The 27,409-nt window shown below is 39.1% G+C and overlaps 1 protein-coding gene and 1 long non-coding RNA gene across 5 annotated transcripts in view; one reads left to right on the top strand and one right to left on the bottom strand.

The window, feature by feature from the left end:
• Window positions 1-27,409, top strand: part of mtcl2 (microtubule crosslinking factor 2) — a 92,047-nt gene that overhangs the window by 26,183 nt on the left and 38,455 nt on the right. For all 4 annotated transcript variants that reach the window (XM_088331890.1, XM_088331891.1, XM_088331889.1 and 1 more), the window contains exon 5: window positions 25,140-25,202. In XM_088331890.1, the coding sequence (XP_088188016.1) occupies window positions 25,140-25,202 (63 nt within the window). The remainder of the gene's footprint in view (window positions 1-25,139; window positions 25,203-27,409) is intronic.
• Window positions 39-26,629, bottom strand: LOC148369732 (uncharacterized). The gene is made up of 4 exons (XR_015850036.1): window positions 26,533-26,629; window positions 18,058-18,123; window positions 6,440-6,510; window positions 39-345 (listed from the first exon to the last, which is right to left on the bottom strand). It is a non-coding gene; the product is annotated as an uncharacterized LOC148369732 (long non-coding RNA).

Raw genomic sequence — 27,409 nt, 5'->3', positions numbered from 1 at the left:
AATCCAGGGATACACCACCTCGTGTTAGCAAGTCCGCCTCCTCTCCGATTCCCCTGGCTTTCGTGTCTCTGTTTAGCGGCGTTGAAGCCGGATTGCTCCGGGTAGCTCCGGGTGGCTACACGTTAGCGTCCGGAATGCTAAACGTGAGCCACGTTTCCGCAAAACACAGCAACTGCGCTCCCTGTGCGCTTCGATGTTTTCCACCAGCACTCGATGATCTTATTTGGTCGTGAGTTTGCATTTACAATGATTACGGATGGTACCGAAGACTTATAACGCCGCTAGCCGCTTCGCTAGCTCCGGCTCTTCCTCGATAGGCCCCTTCATCACGCCGGCACGAGAATTCTAGAATTAGAATTAGCACTGATTTGTATTCTCATTAGACAATACAGTGCCGTCTAGTGGTCAAATGTTACATAACATACCCTTAACAACCCCAATTAAAGTTCATTTGAAATCGAAACTCTAAGACAAGTCATGACCCTCAAAAATAAGTCAGGAGTTGTAAAGACCAGGAAAGATGTAGTCGCGTCCCAGAAACGTCCCACTTACTGTTGCTCCTCACAATGTATTTTGTACAATTTCATAGCTGGTGAACCTTACACCATTTTGAGTGTTCGGCGTTGCCAGGCCTGGCGTTGCTGGGCTTAGCGTTGCTGGGCATTCTACTTGAGTGAGGTTGTTGGAACCCACTAAAGATAGTATGATCATGAGATAAAACCCAATGCCTTTTCATCTGAAACCTATTCCACTGTAGGCCCATTGGTTAGATTTCGACGTATTCACAAATGGGACCTGGTCAAATCCTGTTACAACAAAGACGTTGTGTATAACGCGCATCCAAACTTCGAGTTCTAATTAAGTTATACACAAATACTTAAGGTATTTTCACCATGTATATGCACTCTACATTTGATGCTGAAACAATGATATGATACATTTGCATAAAATACAAATGTTTTAATGTTTCTTCCAGTCAAGTTTTGACTGCCTTTGTTTATTGTCTGTGGTTCAAAACCTTTCAACGCAATGGTACGTGTTGTACTATTATTGGATTGACATCTAAATATTTTTTCTACGCTTCAAAATTTATTCTCTTTGTGCCCTGCGTTTATCTTTTGTTCCCAGCCTCCTTCGATGTTCTTCCTCATGCTCTTGTCTTCAGTCCTGAACTGCCATTCAGCACACCCCCTCTTTTTTTTGCATCGCCCCCCTTTTCGGCCTGTGTCTTGGCTTTAAAATAAATGACATCATCAATGTGCGACCGTCTCTTGTCGGGAAAAGTGGAGACGTGGAATGTGAGGAGCTGGCACCCTGAGCTCATGATAATCTGGCAGCTGCCCGGTTGCTAGGGCTACATCACAGTGCCGGCATCATGTGTGTGTGTTGCTAAGGTAACAAGCTGGCAGAGGACATTCTCTAGACAATAACATCCATAGATGCTAATGTTTCTGTGGTAGGAAGTTAATCAGGCTTTAAGTGATGTCATAATAATGCAGTAAATTAATGTACTTTTTATTAGAATTTAATAGGCTTCATGTTCTGTGCCTAGTTGAATGTAAGTGTATGTTGTTATACCAGGCATTGTAAAGGCATGACTTACAACAGCGCAATCCTTCATATTTATCACCTGCAAGCAAAGCAAGAGTGGTGGTAATGATTTTGTTTGGGATCTAAGTATATCATTTTTTTTGTCTGTTTGTGTGTCTGTGCACCCAAGAAAAGGTTTACCATCTTATACAGGCAATCAGGCAGATTACCCTAGATGTGAAAAATGTCAGAAAAAGCTGACTCAGCACTTTCGGTTGTCTTGAATCAGCATTTTAAGCAAAAAAAAGAGCTATATGATGACTGAATAGCTGCTTTCAACTTTCAGTCTCATTTTCTTTGTTTATCCTTCTAATCTCCTTGTAGTCTTTGCATCTTGGGGTTGATCTCTTCCAAACAATATATACAGTATGTAGGCAATTACGTTTTTGGGCATTTTGTACCCCCATTTTGAGATTGAACTCTCTATCTGGACTCAGTTTTACTCTTCGGGGTTTCCATTCTCATGTGCTAACGACCCTGCTAAAAAGTACAATTGTATGTTGTGTATAACACACACACACGCACCAGCTAGCTACCAGAGATGAAGTTCCGACTCTTAAAAACACAAATAACAAACAAAAAATGAAGTAAATAATCGACTGCGCTCCCGTCATCCTCTTCGGTGACTCCATGTTGTTTGTTGTTTTTTTCTTTCCGCAGCCTCACCATCGTGGTGCTCCCGTGCCATAACACTTTTTCTGTGAAGTGTGGAGTACTCACACATTTTTGCAGACTTTGTTCGAACTGTTGTCTCTGTGGCCGTCATGTTTCATGAGTTGAATTTGTCACGGTTGCCATGGCGCCCAATTGGTCCCCGCCGTGTGGCGCCAGGTTCTGTCATGGTTACCACGGCGCCCAATTGGCCCTGTCCATGGACACCAGCTGAAACGCGTTGACAAATTGCTCCCTGACCACTTAAACACTGTCTGTGAGTCGCCTGGTGTTGGAGCATCTGCAAAACTCCTGCTAAACCCTGATGTGATATGTCAAGCCTGTTAATCCCCGTTTTTGCCTGTGTTTTTACTCTTGTTTTGACAAGCCCTGTGAATCCCCGTTTTGCCTGTGTTTTTTGCTCTTGTTTTGCCAAACCCTGTGAATCCCCGTTTTGCCTGCGTTTTTTGCTCCGGTTTTGTTCTCCCCCGATCTGTTTGATCTTGACCACTTCCTCGTTCTGATCAATCTATTTCCGTGACACATTGGATTATAAGGCACACCACCCAAAAATAGCGTAGTGGACTAAACACCGCATGGAATTTGACCTCCAGTCAGAGCTACCGTATTTTGCTGGCACATTTTCATACACCCATGGTAAATATTAGTGCAATGATTTATTAGTTGAAAAATTTCACTGACAAGAATTGTACAACATTGTATGCAAAAGGAATGGAACCTGGGTCGTGCCAATGAGTCAAGTCAAGTCAAGTGAGAAAGCCAATACCTAGCCACTAGACCGCTAGTGATACAGATGACATTGGATTTGGCATTGGATTTTATCTCATTATCATATTTACGTTGTAGTGCCAGAGATAAATGTTAGTGAATGGATAGAAAGTTATAAATACACATGAAAAACTACGATGAGGGAAACTACTCTTTGGTGTATATGATGATAAATCAGACTTTGAGTTTATTCTTTATTCAAATTTTTTATTTCTCCATTCTCTAAAATGTATTTCTAGCACCGAGTATAATTGATGTGGTAATGAGATTAAATCAAATGGCTTTCCACTTGTTTTATGTTTCCCTGGTAGTCTATTGGTTAAGCATTGGCACTCGAAACTGCAACCGGGGTTCGGCTCCTGTTGTATTCAATGTTTTGTGATTCTGATCAGCAACGTTTTTTTACACCTATAAATACTGCATGCATTGAAAATTAATGAATGAATGAAAAATTTTTTCGAACATCAAAATAAAAAACAGATCAAAAACAATAACTCAACAACAAAATAACGTTACATAATATGTTAGAAAAAGGGGTATTAAGAAGCAAATGCATTTTCAATCTTATCACACTTATTTTGCGGTCTGTGGGGCTCACTGCGTTATAAGGTGCACTCAATTTTCTGGGCACTTTGGGGTTTTTAGGTGCGACTTATAGTCCGGAATGTACAGTAATTCCCTTCTTCATTTTCACATTTTCCCGCATAGTTCAACCAGCTATCCGCCCAAATATGTTCATTCCTAATTATGAAATGATGTAACAGGGATAAAAAGAAAGAAAACGACAGCCTCCTGTCCTCCATTTCCACACTCTCACTCTCCTCTCACGGATGAGCAGATTACATGAAAGATGTTGCGCGATAGCGACAGTCCACTCTGATTGGATCAGGAGGGACCGTTAATGTGTCTGTGAACTGGAACATTCATGTACAGTATGTGGATTCTTCAGTTTGGCTTTTTCAGTACTCAGCTGAAAAGAAAAAAATAATGGTACCTGACATTTCTCATCTATTTTTATGTTCTGTTGCAGACAACCTGGAAAAAAGCACAATACCACCACAAAAATATTTACGGTCAAGTGGAGTAATTCATTTTACGTTTTAGGGAAAAGACTATCCGATAAATTATATTCTGTAGGTTGAATTTACTTGTGAAAATGTTTTACTGTTGCCATTTCAACTGCAAATTATAGTATAGAGTGACCGTGTGTGAGGGATGTTTCCCATTTGTTCACTTGAGTGGATGACTCTGTAATCCAGCAGTAAAAGAGATTTATTTCCTCTCATGCTTTTAGAGGACATTTCTGGACCCTGACCACGGGTCAATTCTTCATCACATTTTTTATAGTTAGACCAACTGTTCAGGGATTTCTACTCTGTGTTAATTTTTTGAAAGAATAATTACATAGACAACACAAAAAAAGACGAGGCTACCATACAATTGTGTTAAATTACTCAATGATGAGATGTATCTTTTAAATATGTTTTTCTCAACTGGTGGGTCCAGACATACAGTTGGTTGCTGGAAAATTGCTTAGAAGACTAAAAATAACTGTCGGTCAATTACACTCTCTAACAGTACATGGCAACAATGGCCAAATATGAGTTGACACCTGCTAATTCACAGCACAGAAAAAGACCGGTAAAGTTTGTTTACACATGTTAAGCATGGTGAAACTCAGATGCTGTTTGGTGCGCTTAATAGAGAAACAACTTTTCCTGAGGCAGTTAATGTACCGGTCCTCGAAAAAATGTTGGATGCTTCTTCTATCAATCATTCAAACAAATAATGTTGCCCAAGAAGCACCACAGTAAATGGTGCCCCTACTACCCTAGTGGTTAAGGGAACCCACCACCACCACAGCCCATTTGGAAATGATCACATTGTTTCAGTCACGATGTATATTTGACAGTTTCTCCTCCATACAACAATGCTTGGGACAAATAGGCATTTTCTCATGTAAATTTTGAAATGCGATTTGACCCGAACTAAAAGTGAGTTACAATTCTTCTGTCTTCGATTGTCTGCCTTTTATTGTAGCATTAGTCATTGATTTCCTCTGTTTGAAACATTTGAGAATTATTCTAAATTCTATAGGTAGATATTTTTTCTTCATATTTGTCAAGAAAGTTGTAATACTGATTTGAAGTTCTGTGTTGTAACTAATGCATACTTTCAAACTTTATTAGTATTTCAGGACAACTTGTCCCCAAACTATAAATAAACATCTTAACATATTCCATATTTTTCAGACTATTAGGCGCACCCAAAAACCCTAAATCAGCCAGAAATTTGAACATGCGCCTTATGTAGAGACAAAAATCGGAAATACTTATCAGAGTGTTATCATATTTATGCAATTATTAATTTAGAAGTATGTATCTAATTCTTTTATCATTTATTATCAGAATCCCTAAGAGTTTAAAGGATATGATCTGTTTTCCTCCCTACTGTGAGCTGGATTTGATCATTGTTGCATCCAATTTTTGCAATTGTAGTTAGCAATATATTTTGCCTGATCAATCACGGCATGAAAATTGCACTCATTCGATCCAACCTTCCTCTGTGGAGTTTTGCATGTTCTCCCCGTGCTTGCGTGGGTTTCCTTCAGGCACTCTGATTTCCTCCCACATTCCAAAAACACGCATGTCAGGTTAATTGGCCGGTCCAAATGGTCCCTAGGTGTGAATGAGCAAGTGAGTTGTCTGTCTCTGTGTGGCCTGCGACTGGCTGGCAACCAGTTCAGGGTGTCTCCTGCCCACTGCCTGTAAAGAGCTGGGGATGAGCTCCAGCACATACTGAGGATAAGTGGTGTAGATATATATCTATGACAAAAGACAAAATTTTGAGTGCATGCCTTCCAGTGCGGAAAATACAGAATTCTTTCAAAACACACCTCAGGACTTAGAGAAAAAAAAACAAAAATACAATGATGGCCACCACATAAAACTCAAAATGACATCAAAGAAGAGGGAATGTCCTTCAAGTCTATTGCCAAAGCATCCTGATGGTTCCCCTTGTAATTAATCTGGGATGTTTTCCAACCCCAGTTTCACGCAGTCTTACAAACTGACTGCTTGTCAATACGCTTGTCTGTTTGAAGCACATTAACTTGATTTATTCACACATGGGCCCATACTGATATGCGTGTGGTTGCGGGCCAGCATCCATGTTTTTTTTTTGATTGTTGTAACTAGGTCAGCTCAGGTCAAAATGAGCAGTGTGTTTTCATGCTTAAATTTGATGTCATTTCCAATAACATCATTCCTGCCGAAAGATTAATTTTTCGTTTTCTCTCTGCAAAGTAACTCTCAAACATCCAATTGTACTTGAAGCATTCTTTGAAATGTTATAGGAAAAAGACAGCAGACAAATGATAAAAAGATAAAGGAAGGCCAGTGTTACTTACAGGGTTATTGCCTTGGCAGCCTGCAGCAGTGGGAGGTACTGACACACACAGTAGTGACAGTTCAGGAAGTTCTGGCAGGAAAAATTGAGACAAAGTCAGATAGATTTACAAGTCCTAAAATAAGTGGTTGCAGGAGTGGGGACATCGTGGTCTGCCTTATTATTCCCTACAGTGCTGTATCATTGCATGAGCAAGGAACTGCAATCCAGTACTAGCTATTTCTTTTTTAGCCTGCAAAATGCTAAAATTCCCTCTATAATAGGTGTCAAACTCATTTTCACCGAGGGCCACATCAGGGTGATGGTTGTCCTCAAAAGGCCGGATGTAACCTATGAATGTAGCTAAAGGTAATTGGTATGTAAAATAAAGTGAACTACTCCTTTATTTAAAGAATTGAATTGATTATTTATTTAAGTCACAATCACGAAAATCATCATTGAAAAAAAAAATTCACAAGATATATATGTTGTAAATTAAATACAGTGATAACTTCCATACGAGCCACGAGAAATCAAGATGGGATTCGAGCAAAGATTTTGCCCGACATACAATAGAAAATCCAATTTGGGAGAAATTCCATACATTACTACTAGACATAGGAGCTTTAAAGTTATTTTATTATCATCATATTTATCTTATTACTGTAACATTATGTGGAATTATTGTGCTTTTTGAAAGTGTTGTTAGTGATCGTTTATACCTATTAAGGGTTAACTTGATGCTGGAAACAAATTTATTTGTTTTCAGTTATTGCGTATCGGGGACATTTGCTTGAGATACGAGCAATTCTAGATACAAGCATGATCCAGGAACATATCTTGTTTATTGAGGTCCCACTGTATAACAAAATTTCCTTGGATATTTTTAGTATCATTTGTTTCTCTATACCACTTATTTTTATCGATATGGAAATACTGGCGTGTAGTGGTATGAGCCTTCACTTCGCAGATATCGTAGTCCATGAGTTTGCCTAGTGTGCTTTATAGACTTTCACAATAGATAATAATAACAACAACAATAATAATAATAATAATAATAATATATTTTATTCCGAAGCGCCTTAGCGGAAACCCAAGGTCGCTGATTGGTCCAAAGAAATATTGTGACACCTGAATGTCATATTAAAATGACATTTTCAGATTGAACACAATTTTGAACTGAAATCAACCGTTCTCACCAAAATGTTTAGGGAACAAACAGTATACATAAAAAACAAAAAAGAAATTCTGCTAAAATGCTGACATGGCTAGCAACAATTACCATCAATCTTCTCTGTAAATGCCAGGGTAGGGGGCCGGCCTATTATTCCAGCACAACTGTCTCGGTAGTCATAACAAATATTCCACAGCTCCTCTTTTAGTGTCTATTACTCAAATTATACTCAATTCATATTCAGGACCCTGGAGAAAAACAACAGGATATTTGCTATCAATGTCGCCACTCCAGCTCAATTAGCATGGAAAGGAACGGCAAGATCCTGCATTTGTTTCTCATTAGGATGCCGAAGGAGGCTCTGAGTTGCACGTTCTACGCTTAATGGCTCATGCATTGCTTGATCTATTTTCTACGTAGATCAAACAATCACACTAAAGGTTGTCGGTAGCCCATCAGATATGTCAGAGACGCCCTTTTTTTATGTTCTCACATCACATCAGGGAGAAGGAACATCCCAACATGTTGTTGTGTTAGGGAGCATCTCTTTCAAACTGCAATGTCATGGATTCATTCAGGGTCAGGAATGTATGGCTCGCGAGCCAGATATGGCTCTTTTCATGAGTGCATCAGGCTCGGAGATAGAATGAGGGTCAAAGCAATCTTCCCTGTGAGTTTTCCTTTTTAGTGTATGCGAAGCCGAAACAATGTTCTGCTGTTCAGTCCAAAGTATATGGGGCAAAGTCTCAAATTCAATTTACACTCATGGTGGTACACCAACAGACCCCGTTTGTCATGGTTGCCATGGCGTCCAATTGGCCCTGCCCATGTGTGTCACGGTTGCTGTGGTGCCCAATTGGCCCTGCCCGTGTGTGTCACGGTTGCCATGGTGCCCAATTGGTCCCACCCGTGTTGTGCCAGCTGCAGCTCGTTGAGAGATTGACTTTCTGTGTATATAAAGCTCAGCACTCTCTTGCCTCGGGGTCAGCCCGTCAAACGAACTCCTGCCCCACAAGACTTGGTCCTGTTTTTCGGTGAGATCTCCAGTCCGGTATTGTTCCCGTTTATTGTTGTCCTGTCGGGTTCCAGTTTACTTTCCGTCTGTTTTTGTCCTGTTTGTTATTTTCTCCAGTTTTCGTTCCCGTCTAGTTCCTCCCGTTAGTTATCGATCTCCTGATTTGTTGTCAATCCTGTCTGTCCCTTCCTGTCCAGTATCGACCCCATCTATCCGATATCAACTCGGGCAATTGGAGTCTGTCTCGCCGGTCTCTGGCTTCCTGTCCTTTCACGCCAGACAGGCTTCCTAACGTGCATGACTCCCCATTTCCCATAAAATAAAAGGCTTGTGTGAGAACATCACGCGATTGGGTCCTGTATCTGTTCTGGGTTCTGACACCCTTGACTGTACGTCTCAGAGAAATCTGCATGTAAAGTGAGGATTGCATAAAGGTGTGGTGGTACCCAGAGGCGTAAATGAGCGTAAAAGGTTAAATGTCTTTGAAACGAGGCGTTGTACTGTATGTGTGGAGTGACAGACTTTATTCTCCTATCGGAGATTCACATGTAAAATCTCAAATTTGCTGCAGTTGGCTTTCAGGTCATGAGGTGTCACTACGATTGGTAATCTTTGGCCAAATCTAGGAGTCAGCCAACGCAAGGGCATGATTGGGCCTAAAAGTGGCTGTGTGTATTATTTAGTGCCTAATATTTGGTCACTTTGAGTCTCTTCCTTATGCTATTTAGCACTTGGTTTCAGGTGCACTGCATAATACAGTGACATCTTATGGTCAAATAATAAACACTGTCTCTTTAAGTGGGTAATAAAGTGGGTGTGTTAGTTGGGGTGGAAGTGTTTATCCTTTAACCACCATTTTCTGTGGTCTGTCTTGGACAAGTACAGCCTGGTGGCGCCCTCTCCAGGCCAGCAAATTTGGTGCACCACTAGACACAGCAACTACAGTTGCAAAATTGTAAAACTACATTTTCATGTAAAGATTTGACTAAAGTTCCATTAAGAACTTAAATGTAACGAGTCCAAATACAATGACAAATGATTGTAATTAGTTGGCTTTTTGTCCTGTCTTCTGGATGAATTGAAGGTGCAGTGCGACCCTGAGGTGAGTGAGGCACACTGCATAATGACCCCTTATTACCAGTCCCTTGCTGCAAACAGTCCTATTGACCTTACAAGTGCACAACGGGTTCACATGTAAAAAAGCAAAATTATACTTTACTTTAAAAGACAACTTATGAAGACACACACAGAGAATTTTGATCAATATGCAAAGTATGCATTGTAGAAATGGTTGTTCGTTTGTGCAAAGTCATTAAAACAGTTTCTTATTAAGGAATACTGTATTTTGTGGCACATACAAATAGGTTTTCAGAAAGAAACACACACACACACATCTATAATATAAATGGTTAAAAGCGAGCTGAAGCATGTGTACAAAGAACTGCGTCTACTCCCACCTCATTCATTCCATGTCCTCCCCACTTCTTCACATCCTCATGTCACTCTCCATTTCCTTTTCATCGTTTGTTCATGTTTGTGTGCTTAACGGCAAGTAAAAAATGGTAAAGCAACAAGTAGTGAAGGTTAACTAGATTAAGAAAAAAATCAAGGAAAGAAAGAAAAAAAATAATGTCTGGTGTAATCGTTAATATGTGTGCACCCATGCAATTTATGTTGTACTCAGAGTAAGATAATAGGATTGGACTTCACTGAAGTACTTAAAAAGAAAAATGGTTATGAAACAAAATACTAAGCTTACTCACCGCACGGGAAAGTTGTCATTCTTTTACTTCTCATCGGGAACTAAAATCTTGGGGTTGCTAATTTATGCTCCTATACCCCGGGCATGGTCCATAAGTCAGTGTTTTTCTGACATTTTGGAGCCAGAGCACGCTTCTTTTCATTTAATAAATCTCAATGCACACCATTAGAATGTATTTTTCAATAATTTTGGGACATTTGATTTCTATAATACTTTTCAAAGTGTCTGGAGTCGAATTCATTATTTGTGGCGTCCATTGCAAGAAGTAAATACTGTAAGTTTGGGACTAGTTTTGTTTAAATAAAAATAACTTTATACTTTTTTATATCTTATTTTTTATTTTATAATAGATTTAAAGGTGCTCTCCGAAATTTGAAAATATGTCACTCTCTGCTGCCATTACCTGACGTAGAGTCATGATCTCAGCCTCATTCAGATCACTCACGAGTACGTGCATATCTTATAAATGCTCCAATCGACTCTTATTTTCATATTTTTAAGGGTTTGGACTCTGTTTAAAACAGACCTTTTTGTCATTTACTATTGTTATGCTACACTAACAAAAATGGTGATGACAATCACAAAGCCACTCTCCACAACACTTCCCCTCTCCTTCTCCCTAATATGTTGCGTGTCCTGGAACAGCTTTGCTAAAAGTAAGATAAAAGCATATAGGCGAAGTGGGAACAAAACTATAAGGGCTCTTTGGGGATTGTTAACAAACACTTAATAGAAAAAAAAATATTCTGTCAACTTTTTAAGGGCACCTCAAACGATCCACCCCATCTTTAAACTTCAACTTATTTCTGGCAAAATATACCAATGGATTAGAAACCTGTGGCTCTTGAGTACTTCCCTGGTGGCTCTGTGGAGATTTTTAAAAAACATAGGAGGAAAAACATTAAACAAATGTTTTTATTTTCCAATGCTGTAAAATGTTCAGAATTTTATCAAATATTAAATGACTAATATTTGAGAATCCCCATTTTTGATTTAAAAATAAGCTTCTATAATGTTCATATAATATTATTTATTTTTACCCCATTCATATTTTTTTGAATTTATTTATTTGGTCTATTATGGCACTTTAAAAAAGTATGGGTTGCTAGAACACATTCCCCATTCTACATCATTTGAACGTGTTTTGCATGAATAAAGAAGTCTTGCGGCACACCAAACAAGTTTTAATGGAGCACTGGTTGGAAAACAGTGCTCTAAATGACTAATTTTGCATACATGACAATCTGTTGACATTAAAAAGTGGTAGATGTTATCACACGCTCCTTTTTGATGGTCAAAACACAATCCATCTCCAAAATACTTAGTCAAAACATACGTTTGTTTAAAACCGGAAGTGACCAACTTTTACCAAAACGGAACTCTAATGCGATTGTTGGAGTTGTTTATTCACGCACCAAAGACGTACAGTACTCTTGCTTCAAGATACAGCAGCCGTAGACCAAAATACTAGTCTTGAGTCCGTAGTTATTTTGGTTGTTTGAATATATAAAAATGGTCGATTTTCTTTTTAAATTGGTTGGTGTTTTTAAGGGAAGAAAAGCGGTAGATTACCACATAAAACAGTAGTGTTGGTATGATTTTGCCTTGGAATTAAATCTGCTGAATTGGAATGTCCCAAAAGAAAATCTGACATTGTTGACAATTAAAAAATAAAATAAAAGAAATGACCTGCGACTGGCTGTGTCCCCTGCCCTCTGCCGGGAGATAGCTGGGATGGGCTCCAGCACACCCACAACCCAACTGAGGATAAGCGGTGCAGATAATGGATGGATGGATGGATGAAGGAAATCTAGTAGTGTGCTTCCCACCTGAGCTTCAGTATCTTGTTTCCAATGTGTAAGCTGATTGCAAGGTGAGATGGCACAACATTCATTGGACAGGTAACTTAAAATTAGTTTTACCTGGTTATATCAGTATCAGAAATTATTTTCCCCCCATTTTATTAACACTCCACTTATTGAAACATGAATATTTTGTTTGTTTGTTTGTTTGTACATGATTCAATTGTTTGTTTGTTTGTACATGATTCAAATTGAATCTTTTCTTCCGGCGCCGTCACGAATGGCAGCCACTCCAGCAGCTCCCGTGTTATTTTCGATTGTTCTCGATTGTTCTCAGCTCAGGGATGCTGCTGGAAATGTGAATTTCCCTTCGGGGATGAACAAAGTATCTATCTATCTATCTATCTATCATGCCCACTAACAAGCAAAGCCTAAAGGACTTGACAGTAATGTGCTGCTGTTGCTTAGCAGGCTACAGCAGAGACAGCAAGCCTGAGACTGAATTTGCATGCAGAAAGTGTTTCATGGAGTTCCTGACGGGCTACGCATAGATCCTTTAAAGTCTTTGCATTTCAAATGTTGAAAAGTAAATTTTGAATACTGTACTGTGGGGTAAAACCTTTGATTGTGATGAATAGTAATCCCTGTGAATTTTATACCAGTTCATAGCTTCTTTGCATTATTGCATAAGTTGTTTTGAGTACCGTTACACAAATAAGGTACAGGAATGCACAATACCTGTTTTAATTCCCACCGATAGCAATAACTGATTACGTCCTGCTTCTCCAGACTGATACTGATAACCACCATAAAATATACTGTGAAGACACTTTCTCTTTTTCATAGTTCATGCTCTATGATGCAAAAGGGATTTGGAGGAAAAATATTTATTTATAGTGATATTGTTTTTCACACACTTTTGGTTTATATTTTTTTATATAAGTAAAACAAGAACAACGCTGGTAAATACTATATTTTAACTGTTATGGTGAAATAATAAAGAGTTGTAAAAAGTGCAGGATAAACACATTTTTCTGTATTATTATTTCAGGCTTTAATATATTTTTAAATTAAGTTAAAGTAAGTTAAAAAAGAAAACATACTCAAAATCAACCACACAAAACAGGGATGTGGTCTCAGTCTGGCCTTTCAGAGCAGACGTATGCTTTCTACCTACAATCAGAGGTGGGTAGTAACGGAGTGCATTTACTCCATAACATTAACCTACGTAAGTTTTGGGAAATTTTGTACTTCGAGGAGTATTTTGAAATTCTTTTACTTTTACTTGAGCACATTTGTGAAGAAAAAACTCCGGTTTCCTCCCACATTCCAAAGACATGCATTTCAGGTGGATTGGCCGGTCCAAAATTGTCCCTAGGTGTAAATGAGCGAGCGAGTTGTCTGTCCCTGTGTGCCCTGCGATAGGCTGGCAACCAGTTCAGGGTGTCCCCTGCCCACTGCCCGATGATTGGTGGGATGGGATCCAGCACCCCCGCGACCCTACTGAGGATAAGCGGTGCAGCTAATGAGATGAGAAGTATTTGGATGACTACTTTTACTTCTACTTGAGTAATTTTGTTCTGAAGTAACTGTACCTTTACTTGAGTAAAATTTTTGGCGACTCTACCTACCTCTGCCTACAATACACCTAGCAACTTCGGAAGGAGACATTTATTTTGGACCATGGGAAAGTGTTAATTTAATGTGAAGTGGCTGTGCGACGAACGTTTTTCGCCATGGCTAAAAGCTGTGCCAGGTAATGTGTAAGAGGCACAATGTATTGTGTGCAAAAAATAATTTTGTTTTTTGTTTTGTTTGTTTCCACCGTGTTTCCTTTTTGTCTACTTGGTCCTTAATTTGATTTTAAAAGGCATTAAAAAGTCTTTCAAAGTCTTGAATTTAACTTGCCTCAAGCCTTAGGAACCTTGTAAAATGAGAAAACTTATCAACTAATAGGAAAACATTCTATCTGCAAGGTATTAAAAATTGTACACACACACATGCACACATAACTATGATATTCAATCCAATAGCATCAGACTCCCTATAAATGTAATGCTTGGAAATAAAATATTTTAACTGCGTTTGGTAATTTTTACAAGTGCAACTATTGTGACACATAAAGAGTAGATTTATGACCTTCAAATGCTTCAACATACTGCTCCTTTTGTTGTAAACAGCGCTTTAAATAAAGTCCATCTTTAATACTAATGAGAATAGTGTGTAGAATCTCTTGAGTGGAAATATAAAGCAACAATGGGAACAAAAATATTTCTTGTTTGTCTGCCCTGGTTAATAAAACGAATCAACAATCGGCTGCCCCTTATGTCTGCGGCACTGCTGCAAATTAACTTTAGCGCCTCTTTTATCACTTCTGCATTCATTCAATCTGCTTCAAAGGCATACAACAGAAAAGTAGCGGGCGGCAGTAGCTCAGGAGGTAGAGCGCTCGTCTTGGGATCAAGGGATCCCAGTTCAAATCCCGGCTCGTCCGTGTTACATGTCGAAGTGTCCTTGGGTAAGACACTGAACCCTAATACCCCCAATAAGCAGGTTAGCGCCTTACATGGCTGCAAGGCCGCTATTGGGAAATGTGGAGCACATTGTAAAGCGCTTTGGGAAGTCATTGACTTGAAAAGCGCTGTATAAATGCAGATCATTTCATTTCATTTCAAAAGTGCACAATTGCATGTGACTAGTTATGCAAAGTGTTGTGAGATAAGAAGTGTAGTCCTTATAGACAGAGTCCGACACTTTGCATAAAACTACGGTCTTGCTAAAAACCTTTGCTGTTTATTTCTCAACTCCATCTATTTTTGATACTGTTTATCTTCGTTAGGGGGTCCAAGGTCTATTCAGTATAAGGCCTGGGCGATTTGAGAAAAACTGTTGTCACGAGAAAACCTTTGTCATCGGTCGATATCAATAATTATTGTGTTAATTATCACATTTTAAGTCAAATTTTTTTCCCTGAGTGAAAGTTGACACAATCTGATGCTGCTATAACCAAGGTCTAATGTCAGAACAAATACCCACGGTGGCAAACTATTACACAGTATTTCCCAAATATGAGGAACATTAAACAAGAACCATACCTGAATACCTTCTCAGAGAGGGAGCTGGTTGCAGGGGAACACATTAGCGCCTTGCTAACTGGCTCACTCGTGGAAAGTTTTTTTCATGGGTCCTGGTGCTTGTTATACGTCCGCTTGATTGGAGACTAATGGTTTTTCCTTTAGCGTATTCAATCGGTCGATAGTGTAGCTAGCTGCACGGTAGCATCAGGGCTCCTCTGGTATAGCCAGGTCTCCACGATGATTAAAATACAACCGTCCCAAATGTAGCAGTTTCCCACGAGTTGTAACTTCAGGTCATCCATTCCATGGGTAATAGATCTTGTGAGATACAGGCTTGGCAGAGGTGGTTTAAGAGAGTTGTTAGTCTAGGCCAAACCTGCAACCTCTCTCCCTTAGTCGCTTCCTGAATACGATAACAATCCACAGAGCACCTGCTGGTGATCACTATTTTTTTGCACTCTTCTGACTTTCTGATTTAATTGACGATTTTTTTACCATGTGACGAGCCGCTAAAAGCTAGCTGTAGCCGTGCATTTGCAGTTTGTTTTAGGTGGGCGTACACATTGACCGTTGCACCCATCCGCCTTGGCTGTTTGACTGACACCATGCTCCAGCCTATCACAGTTGCGTACTCAGACAATAAAACCCACACAACACACAAAGCCCTCCCTAACCTGCCCCAGTGATTACATTTGCTGTGTGCTGTCTTCTCAGAACACAATGCACGATCCATTCATATCAATGAAAGAGAATGAATTAACACGATTGGTTGAGGTTTTCTTTGATCCTTGGATGAAAATAGTGAAAGTAACAAATATAATAACACGGTGAAGTACATTCCAAATGCCACCCCAAGCCTCCAAAAAGATGAAAAAGGAAGTTTGATCAAGCCTGTCTAAGAATTTCACATACTAGCATGTGCGACAAAAGTAGCTTGACTTAGGCTGCAAAGATAAGCAACGATATTTTAACGTTATCGACTCTGATTACAGTTAGACTGTCAGATGATGCCCAGTTAGTGAGATTCTTACAACTAATGGCAGTTGTACAGTCCAAAACACAATAAAGCACAGAGGCATTGCTGAGAAATTCAGATAAAGTAAAATACTACCTAGTAGCCTTTGAATAAAGTTGTCTTAATTACGTTCATTTTGGGAATCAACAAATGATAACTGTATTAAATATTGGACTCTTACTTGTAGTGAAACTCAATAGCGTAAGGCAACAGGAGAATCAGCACGTGGGTGCCACCTACAATATGTTTCTGTTTAGATGTGATGAATTATTAATAGGAAGAAGGGAAAATCTAAAATCTCTCAAACATAGATAGACATTAATGATACACACAAATACACATAGAATGGAAAATTCTATATGAAATGTGCTTATAAAAAATACAAAAAAAATGTAACACTTTAAAGTATGTAATGTTAAAGATCTTCATAAACTTTTCACAATAAATAAGATATCTTTTCCAGAATATTGTATGTAAAATTAAAAGGTTTCTTGCTCTTAAAGCGTCTAGATGAAATATTTAAATGATGAAGTAACTTCTATAAAGCTCCCCATGAAAACAATTATTCAGCCCTATATGCACATGTGCTCTAGATCTTCTTGCTGTACCAGTTTCCCAGCACATGAATATTGCATGATTTGTACATCCTTTGAAGAATACTCTATACATGTACAGTGTATAACTTACATTGCATATTCCGTTCAAGTATACTCAACACTCATTTTCCCTTTCAAAAGCTGCCAATGCTGCATAATGTTCTTATAGCCCAAGGGTGGGTAAACCACGCTTTGCATTTCCTTGATCCATGCAGTTGTGCTATAAAACAACAAGGTTACTATTAAATCATAATTTGACGGTAAAGAGCACCAATGACTCACATGTGACTCCTGAGCAGGTTTAGCGAGTAGAGAGGTTGACGTGGCCCAGGCTATTTAATACGGCTTGCCAAACAAAAATCGTGAAAAAATAACATGACAATGTATAAAAGTAAATAAAGAACTACGCAAAAAAACTTGTTTCTTTTTGTGCCAGTATTATTCCCATTGTCCTTTAATATGTTGACAACAAAATTCCATTAAAAAAAATACTACATATTACAATTACATATATTACAATATTATTACAAAACTTAATAGTACATTGAGTGCTCAATAACTGTGACTTAATATATTGTTTTGCATTAATTCCGAAAAAAAAAATTACTACAGAAATAATACAAGAAATGCACTTACAGTACTACTACAAAATGTTTCAGAAATATGACAAAAATTCTACCATGGAAATATTGAAAAAAAAAAAACTAAATTACTGCAAGAGTACTTCTACAAGTCTGCTACTTTAGTCATACTACAAAAGTAATTAAGACATTGTACAAAACTAAATATCAAGGTAATTGCTTAAAACTTTAATTTAGCTTTGAGTTTGAAAACCAATTTACTGAAACTAATCAATCTAGAAACAAACAAACAGAAAAATATCACACAGATGTCTGCATGTATATTTATTCATAATAGCAAATTAGAAAAATTGGATGTATTTCCAGGCTCGGGCCCCTGGCCAAATTTTTTTAACCCAATGTGCTCGCGACTCCAAAAGTTTGCCCACCCCTTTTTTATAACCTCACCAAATGTCCAGCAAATTGACACTGACGGCTTTAGACAACAGAAAGAGACATTTTCATGCAATCGCCAGAAAATGTTTTAAGTATCATATTAGGATTAGGCAGCACGGCGACGAGTGGTTAGCGCGTGTGCGGCATAGTTCTGAGGTCATGGGTTCAAACCCAGCTACCAACCTTCCTGTGCGGAGTTTGCATGTTCTTCTCGTGCTTGCGTGGGTTTCCTCCGGGCACCACGGTTTCCTTCCACATTCCAAAAACATGCATGTCAGGTTAATTGGCCAGTCAAAAAACAAACGAAGATTTACAGTATTTTCTTTTAAAAGAAAGACAAAAATAGCTGGATCGTAATGTCGATAACGATTCAGGCGATGGGATTACAAAAAAAGTGTGACCCAATTTGGGTAATTTCTTTAACCCGATATTCGGTATTTTCGACAAGTGTTTTTTCTTTCCTTCTTTTTTTCTTTTTTACAAAACAAAAATATATATTCACTATTGTCCGCCGCGACAACATGTCTCACTCCCCTTTACCCCACTTCCCGTCAGCCCGCGTTTGCTCCGCCCCTCTTTTTTAATTCGCAAAACATATCAGAATAAGTGTCTCAAATAAATACTTTACAAAAATATACAGGTGCAAATACATATTATACATCGGTTACACATATTTACAAAGAAAGACGGTACACCGAGAGAGTTTTCAAAGCTTTAATTATAATATTCTAACTTTCATCCCAAACCGTGCCTGTGAAAGGTAGCAAAACGCTACTATCAACACGCTCGCAACACAGTAAACGGGTCTGTCAAAAAAAACATACCGTACTTGTAGAAATCACGGTAAACCGTCCTCCATATAAGTGATGACATCAAGGTCGTCTTCCCCAGTATGGGAAAGAGACTTTGTCATATAGACATCGTCTCACGCTCCCTTATTCAAAAATACGCTAGCAACACGCTCGCATAGTGAAGTTTACGTGCAGTAGCTGTTTACTTCTTTATCGGACTGCTCGTTTGCTTTTAGCTTGAAAGCTACGTCATGTGCCTTTCTTTTTGCAATTTGCATGATGAGGATATGTCTACGCTAATTTAATTTGTGCACAAGGCTAGAAGTTGCAGTCTTCCTCGGTGCATATATTCCACTGGTCTAAATCTTACCTTTTGCACTCGAGCGCCGCTACATAAATTGGCCGCATCACTGAATAAGCCGCGGGGTTGAAGGTTTGGGAAAAAAGTAGCGGCTTATAGTCCAAAATTTACGGTACTTGAAATTCACTGACTGGAAGGGTCAGTTTCTTTTTTGTCAGCCTTTTATTAAGTGATGTCCCCCAAACACTACTTGCCAAAACCCTGATCAAGTACTTCCAACATCCGTTAAATTCCAAACCAGGATTGATTATCCCAATAACAGGTAGGCTTATTGATAAGCCTTTTAAGATCCATAGATTGTCCTCACTTTGATGAATAAAGTTTCAAGTGCATTTGGGAAAAATCAGTGGGCAGAACGGTAGTGTGCATTTTGGAAAAGTATCAAAAGGAAATAGTAGTGCGGACGAGAAAAGAAATGTTAAAGTCAGCATGTTGGCATAACTGTGATGAAAGGTTAAGAAGAACTGAAACATTGAGAACTTTAAACATAAAAAAGGAAATAACGAAAAAAGCTAAAGCCTTATATGCTGACAACGTGAAAGTTACACTTCTATAACATTGTCTTTATCTACCGTATTTTGTGGACTTCAAGGCACAACCAAGGCACAACCAAAATCCATCGAACAGGCCAGAAATTGAACGTGCGCCTTATATGCAGACAAAATTGGAAATAATTTTTGTGAAAATAATCATCAGTCAATACATTTTATCATTAATCACAAATGCATTAAATTATGGCAACAAGGATCGAACTGGGTAGGAACAAGGGTAAGAGCACCAAATACTAGCCACCAGGCTGCTAGGGGCATGGATGGTTGTGCACAATTGCATAACATTGAATTTAACCAGATATAAAGCTGGATCACTGGATCAAGAGCGGCAGGTTCTATCCACAAAATTCCTGGGGATACAGACAATGCATAAAAATAATTTAGTAGCGTGACTAAAAATAGTGTGAATATGCATTCCAAAAACCTCACGTGATAGTAGAAACCTTTATTTATGTATTTACTTATTTATTACTTAAGAACAAATCCAATTTACAGGCTCAAGTATTAGATCAACAAATAAAAAAAACAACTTTACGCATTTTTTTTTACAAATAATTTCTGCCCTGTCAAATTAAAATTTAATAATAACTTGTTGGGTTACTTAACTTTACATGCTTCCACCATGTGTTATGAATGCCTAAGTGAAGTCACCTGGGGCAATCGTTTGGCGCGCTGGAGCACGCTCTCTGATTGGCTGACATTCTCCTCTTAAGCGGTCAGCATCCAGAGGAGGATGTCAGAGCGTACTCCTGTATCCCTGTGACTTTCGCCAGATTACCAAGTACTTAAGACTACTCTCGCTTGACCTGTTTCCGTTCCACGTTTTCGACCTGCTCTCCCGCCCTGGCCATCGACCTGCCTGCTAAGCTGTACCTATTCCACCTACCTGTCACGGAACTGCCATTCTGTCCGAAGCGGCGTATGACCGACAAACACTGGTGTCCAAAGCCAGCTCCGACAACTCTGTCTAATAAAGATTCCTTTGAAACAAACGCAATTGGGTCCGAGATTCCGTCCTGGTTCATGACACCATGTGGATGTTATGGAAAACTGAATTTACTTTGCAGGTCTGTCCCACAGAAACCATACATTTTTCCATTATCAACCATTTTTAAAAAAGCACCATGGAGCCACTCCAGCCTCCTAAGACCCGCATGTGGCTCTGAGCAGGTTTAGCAGGTAGAGAGGTCCAAGCATCTTCCTCTGTTAAGCCAATGCATAATGAAAACTCAGTGAAGTAACGAAACTGCAAAAAGTAAACCGTGATACAGCGAGGGACAACTGCATTCCAACTAATCAATCAATGCACAAATAAGGCAATATTTTATTGATTGTGTAATCATTGCCTTGACTGTAGGAAAAATGTCACAGAAGACTAGTTGGGGGGGAGGGCATGCCTTATAATCTAATGTGCCATATAGTGTGGAAAATACGGTTGCTCATTTAGGAAAACAGGGTTGGAAATAACACCTCTGTTATTATGGGGGATTTTTACCCTTTTGTCCTTTACTTTCCCACCCACCGTTTTCTTCCTTTGTTGTTGTCTACTGCAGAGTAGCTTGTTTCCATGGTAACAGAGAGCCACGATAAGCTTACTCGGCAATGTGTGTGTGTTACGTTGTGTGCTCAAGTGAATAGTGGAAGATGATTTATCAGTTTTTAATATGCTGAGCAGACACTTGGATGAGCAGGCGGGTGAGAAGAGAGAACGTCATTAGCAAAGCAGACCCAATTTTAGCACAGTTTTTCGTTTGCTGACTTTGTAACCCAATTTGTTGTTTATCGTCTTCAGTCTTCTCCACTTGAAACTGAGTAGAAGCGGTTTACTTGGGAGGGAGAGAGACAATACTGCAATACAGCAATGGTTCCCCCTGCCCGTATTGTGGCATGTTATTTTTCCTAACAGTGTTGCCTTGGTGATGATGATGTGCGTAGATATGACAGCCATAGAAAGGTCGCCCATGTGTATGATAGATAGATAGATAGATAGATAGATAGATAGATAGATAGATAGATAGATAGATAGATAGATAGATAGATAGATAGATAGATAGATAGATAGATAGATAGATAGATAGATAGATAGATAGATAGATAGATAGATAGATAGATAGATAGATAGATAGATAGATAGATAGATAGATAGATGGATGGATGGATGGATGGATGGATGGATGGATGGATGGATGGATGGATAGATAGATAGATAGATAGATAGATAGATAGATAGATAGATAGATAGATAGATAGATAGATAGATAGATAGATAGATAGATAGATAGATAGATAGATAGATATTGTATTGATCCCCGCAGGGAAATTCACATTTCCAGCAGCATCCCTGCGCTGAAAACAATAAAATAATAAAGCAAAAAGAATACAATATACAAATACCCAATGTGACGTGCTAATACCCACTGTAGCGTGTTATATAGAGTATCTAGATAGTGCTACACAGAATACCCATTGCAATAAAATTTGGTAATATGCAATGTAGGGGGTGTGGTTTAATGTGAGCCTTTACTCTGCCGGGTGGAGTTAAAGAGCCTCATGGCATGAGGAAGAAAAGATCTCTTCAGTCTGTCCGTGGTACAAAACAGTGACAGCAGTCTGTCGCTGTAGCTGCTCTTCTGTTTGGATATAATGCTGTGTAGTAGATGTGATGAATTGTCCATGATTGACCACAGCTTTTTCAGTGCCCGTCTCTCAGCTACTGTTGTCAGGCTGTCCAGCTCTGTGCTCACAACAGAGCTCTCTTTCCTCGCCAGTTTATTGAGACGAGAGGCATCCTTCTTCGTGACGCTGCCTCCCCAACACGCTGCCGCATAGAAGAGGGCGCTTGCCACAACTGTCTCATGGAATATTTTCAGGAGCTTTTTGCAGATGTTGAAGGAGGCCAGCATTCTGAGGAAGTAAAGTCGGCTTTGACCTTTCCTACATAGAGCTTCTGTGTTGGCAGTCCAGTCCAGTTTGTTGTCCAGCTGCACACCCAGGTATTTGTAGGTCTGGACAAATTCTACACATTCTCCTTTGATTGTTACAGGAACCGGGTGAGTTCTAGTTCTCCTGAAGTCCACCACCATCTCCCTGGTCTTGGTGGTGTTCAGGTGGTTTTGCGTCCTGAATCAATTTCCTGTACTCCTCCTCCTGCCCACTTCTGATACATCCCACGATCGCAGTGTCATCAGCAAACTTTTGCACGTGGCAGGACTCAGAGTTGTACTGAAAGTCCAATGTATACAGAGTGAATAGGAACGGAGAGAGCACGGTCCCCTGCGGAGATCCTGTGCTGCTAACCATAGTGTTCGATGTACAGCCCCCCTGTTTCACATACTGTGCTCTGCCTGTCAGGTAGTCCGAAATCCATTCTACAAGGTGTGAGCTAACTACCATCTCTGTCAGTTTCCTACTAAGTAGCAGAGGCTGTATGGTATTGAAGGCACTGGAGAAATCCAAAAATGTAATCCTCACAGCCCCCTTAGCCCTATCCAGGTGAGAGAGGGATCGGTGTAGCATGTAGACTATAGTATCCTCCACTCCCACCTTCTCCTGGTAAGCAAATTGCAGAGGGTCGATGGCGTGACAGACCTGTAGCCTCAGGTGGTGCAGCAGCAACTGCTCCATGGTTTTCATCACATGTGATGTCGGGGCGACCGGCTTGAAGTCGTTGAGTTCCTCAGGTCTTGATTTCTTTGGGAATGGGATGATGCAGGATGTTTTCCACTGCTGAGGGACCCTCCCTTGTTCAAGGCTCAGGTTGAAGATGCGCTGTAGAGGGTCTCCCAGCTCCAACGCACAGGCCTTCAGCAGTCGGGGGGATACTCCATCTGGACCAGCTGCCTTGTTGGTTCGCAGCCTCTTCAGCTCTCCACACACCTGGGCTGCAGTTATCTTGAGTGGGGGGATGTCCTCCGCGCTAGTGTCCAGAGGGGGAGGGACAGCTGCAGTACTCTGGGGTGAGGATGAGTTGGGGTGGTCAAACCTGTTGAAAAAGTTGTTTAACTGGTTGACTCTCCCCACATCTACGTCCACAGCCACACCCTGCTTGGTGCTGCAGCCAGTAATGGTTTTCATCCCTTCCCACACCTCTTTCATGCTGTTGTTCTGCAGCTTTTTCTCTAACTTCCTCCTGTACTGCTCCTACCCCTCCCGGAGCTGGACCCTGAGCTCCCTCTGTACTCGTTTTAGCTCCTGCTGATCACCATCTTTAAAGGCCCTCTTGTTTTGGTTCAGAAGGCACTTGATGTCGCTCGTGATCCAGGGCTTGTCGTTGGAATAGCAACGTACAGTTTTTATAGGAACAACATTGTCCATACAGAAGTTAATGTAGTCAGTAATGCAGTCTGCAACCTCCTCAATGTCCCCACTGCTGGACCCTAGCAGGACATGCGCATGTTTTCCAGGCTGTATTGCATTTTCATATATATATATATAGGTTGTGAAACATTGTATGCAACAAGATTAGACATGGCACTCCAGAGTAAACATGTAATAAATACTTTAAAGGTGGTTTGTGGCAACTTAAGGCTGCCATTATTGTTAAATCTTTGAATATGATAAACATTCCCAACGTGCAAATGCTAATCTGCCCCTTGTGTTGAGACGTCATCACTCATTATTTTTTTTTGTACATTTTTTTCTCAGATTTTTTTCCCCCACTGTATTCCTGCAGCACTTTCTGATCCCTTGAAAATTGTTAACTTTCTTGGGTTCACTGTTTCATTCTAACTTTGTTTGTAATGATGGGACGTTCAATAAAAAAGGTTTTTTTTTAAAAAAAAAAACAAGATGCTATTTTTACAAAAACTGTCTCGACGCGCAAACTGTCGGACCAAAGGCGCACTAATATGTCACACAGAAATTCAATGTACTGTACTCTTATCTAAATTGATCTTACGAGATCAGTGGCTCATAAATGGCGCGACACAACGAATCGATGATAAAAATAGTTGCCAATGCTTTTTATTATCAATTTGAATGTTTTTTTATTGATTTGTTGTTGCAACTCTAATTCAAATTCTAAAAGTATTTGGTCAAAGAAGGACGGGAGTTGTTTGGGACGTATTGCTACCACTTACAAGACTGGGGTCGAGCAGCACATTTATTCCCTTTACATTAATCCCTCGCTATAACACGTTTTTTTTACGGTTTTGCTACTTCAAAAATTTAGATTGTGCATTATGTTCTGCATTGTGTTTGGCTATGCCATCTTTCAGTTATTTGATGGTTCAGTAGTCATCTGTATATGTATATGCCGATCTCATTTCTTAGTTTACTTATTTTTTCTAATAAAGTTAAAACACAATACTTAAATTGGTCAATTGATTGTAAATGGCAGAGGCAAAGAATTTTGGTCATTTTATTTTATTTGTCCTCAAAATATTTATTTAAATAAATCATAAAATAACACAAGGAATATTCCAACGGGGGAATCTTCTATTGGGCAAGGATGATTTTATTTTATAACATTTGTATTTCATTGTTTGACTACATTCTTTAAAAATGTATTTTTATCAAAACGATAAATGATTATAGTCTCAATATAATTCTGTTGCTTTCCAGAATCCCCAGAAGAAAAGAGCAGCGCGGCCCAACAACAAACCCGACAGGAAACTCGCCCCACAGGTAACAAATGCAAACACAGTAAGACACAAACACAAGTTATTAAAGGGACAGAATGAAAGAAAGAATACCTACTACAGAGAGTCAAAGTGACCAAAACTCAAGTCAAGTCAAGTCATGATTATTTGTATAGCCCTTAATCACAAAGAGTCTCAAAGGGCTTCACAGACCACAGATTATTGCAAACCACAGACCATTATGACACCATTTTACTTTCTTTTTTGACCAGCCTTGTTGAGTGTTTTGGGTACCAGTAGCAGCAAGATGGCAGCTCCCATTTCTTGAAGCTCATAGAATGTAAAATAAATACTAACTTCTTGACCTAAGAGTATCTTTAAAAATCCATGTTTGTATGGTAGCTCATGTATTTTTGCTTCTTATTAAAATTAATATTGTTTATTATTTTATGAATGCAGTTTATTTTTTAGAACTAGGAGGCACTACATATACACACGTAATAAAATATCTCATAAACAAAGATAGGCAGAACATAAAAGTCATTCAATCAAGGCATTCATTTAGCCAGAAATCAAACCCTGTTGGGACTGAGGTCTCGTATTTCGGGAGAGACCTGGCCGAGAAAATGAGGCGACTAAATTACTTAGCTGGATAAAGGGACAGTCAAAAACAGGGCTCTCCTATTCCGGTCTTCTTTAATAAAAAAAAATCCCCCAGGGCCAGGTAATTGAAATAATATAACCTTCTCAGAACAAAGCTTTAAAAAGTATACTAGTGCTGCAGCCTCTGCCAGGAATTGATTACTAACCAAAAATGAAGGCAAGATTGCAGTGACGTGCTGTGTTTGCACTAAATCAGAAAGGAATGACAGATTTCAGTTGGAGAGAAAAAAGATCAATATGCTATGTCATCGTAATCCTTTTTCTGACTCACAATCATTTCAATTTACAGCGAAATTGAGCACGGCATTATTTAACCAAAGAAGAGGAGCCAAGCCGGGACTTGTTTACAGGACTTAAGTACTGTCTCTGGTGGCAATAGGGGTAAACAATAGATTGAGATGGGACAAAAATCCTGCTTTTATTTAAATATAATTCAATCAGATATATCAATACCATGATATTAGGTCAATACTAGCTAGATCTTATTTTGAGGTATCTATACAACAAATAGAATCGGATAGAATAGTCCTTAGTGCCATTAAGATCAACGTGAAACAAGATTGTTTGCAAGATTAAAAAAGGCACTCCAGGGGAAATATGTAATAAAGACTTTAAAGAGAAAAATATGATAAAACTGTTAAAGTCAATCATTGTTAAGACTATTTCGTGGCCATATTTACCCAAATAAAATACATATAATGTTAATATATTACCCGTGATAGTAGGAGCAAGTACTCACACGAGGCTCTCATCATGGTTCCAGAGGTAAAAGAGACCGCCCCCAGGGGGGGCGTGGTTTATTTCACGTCAGTGAAAACATTAAACACATAAACACGACTTCAAAATAAGAGAATACAAGATTGATAAACGTACAAGAGATATAGACTGATTATTGAAACGTTACTTCATGTGTGTGTGTGTATGAGAAAAATTGTTTTTATATATAGTAATATAAAAACAAGCTAATTACCTTGAGACAGAAATTCAAGAGATTTACATTGAAAACCTGACATTTTCCCCCCTGTTGTTAATCTCGAAGAATTTTTAAGAAATAGATTGGTAATCACGCGGAGAGGCAAAAAAAGGAAATAACTTTCTCTCCTCCAAGGAATGTCTCTTGCTGGAAAAACAGGATAAAACAAAAACGGACAAAAACATACAAAAATTGGACAACTAAAACGAACAAAAACAAAAAGGTGAAAAAGTTCAAAAGTGAAGAAAAAAATTCTCCAGTTAAGCAATCGCTAACTCTAAGGTCATTGATGGAGACCGCGAGAATTAAGATAAACAGAATGAAAAGATCCCCAAAATCCTTTTGGAAACTGTAGCAACATTAAGAAACCCAACAGGTTTGTAGCTTCGTGGAGGGGCGAAAAACCTTCGTAAAGGAAAAAATTCCCCTCCTCCCACCTCATTTCCATGAGGTCGAGAGTGTTTCTTATACTAGAAAACGTAGTAGTAATGTATGGGAACTGATAACAATGTAACAAAGCAGTCCGCAAAGTCCAAAGTTTTCAACAAAACAATAGCAGAAATTGAACCAAAACTCCTTTCTTTCCACTGTTTTTGGAGTCTTATTTTGGTACTTTT

This window comes from Urocampus carinirostris, chromosome 3 (assembly GCF_059441175.1).
Source record: "Urocampus carinirostris isolate Australia breed hairy pipefish chromosome 3, RoL_Ucar_1.0, whole genome shotgun sequence".
NCBI classification, from domain to species: Eukaryota; Metazoa; Chordata; class Actinopteri; order Syngnathiformes; family Syngnathidae; genus Urocampus; species Urocampus carinirostris.
This window is presented reverse-complemented; position numbering and strand designations above follow the sequence as displayed.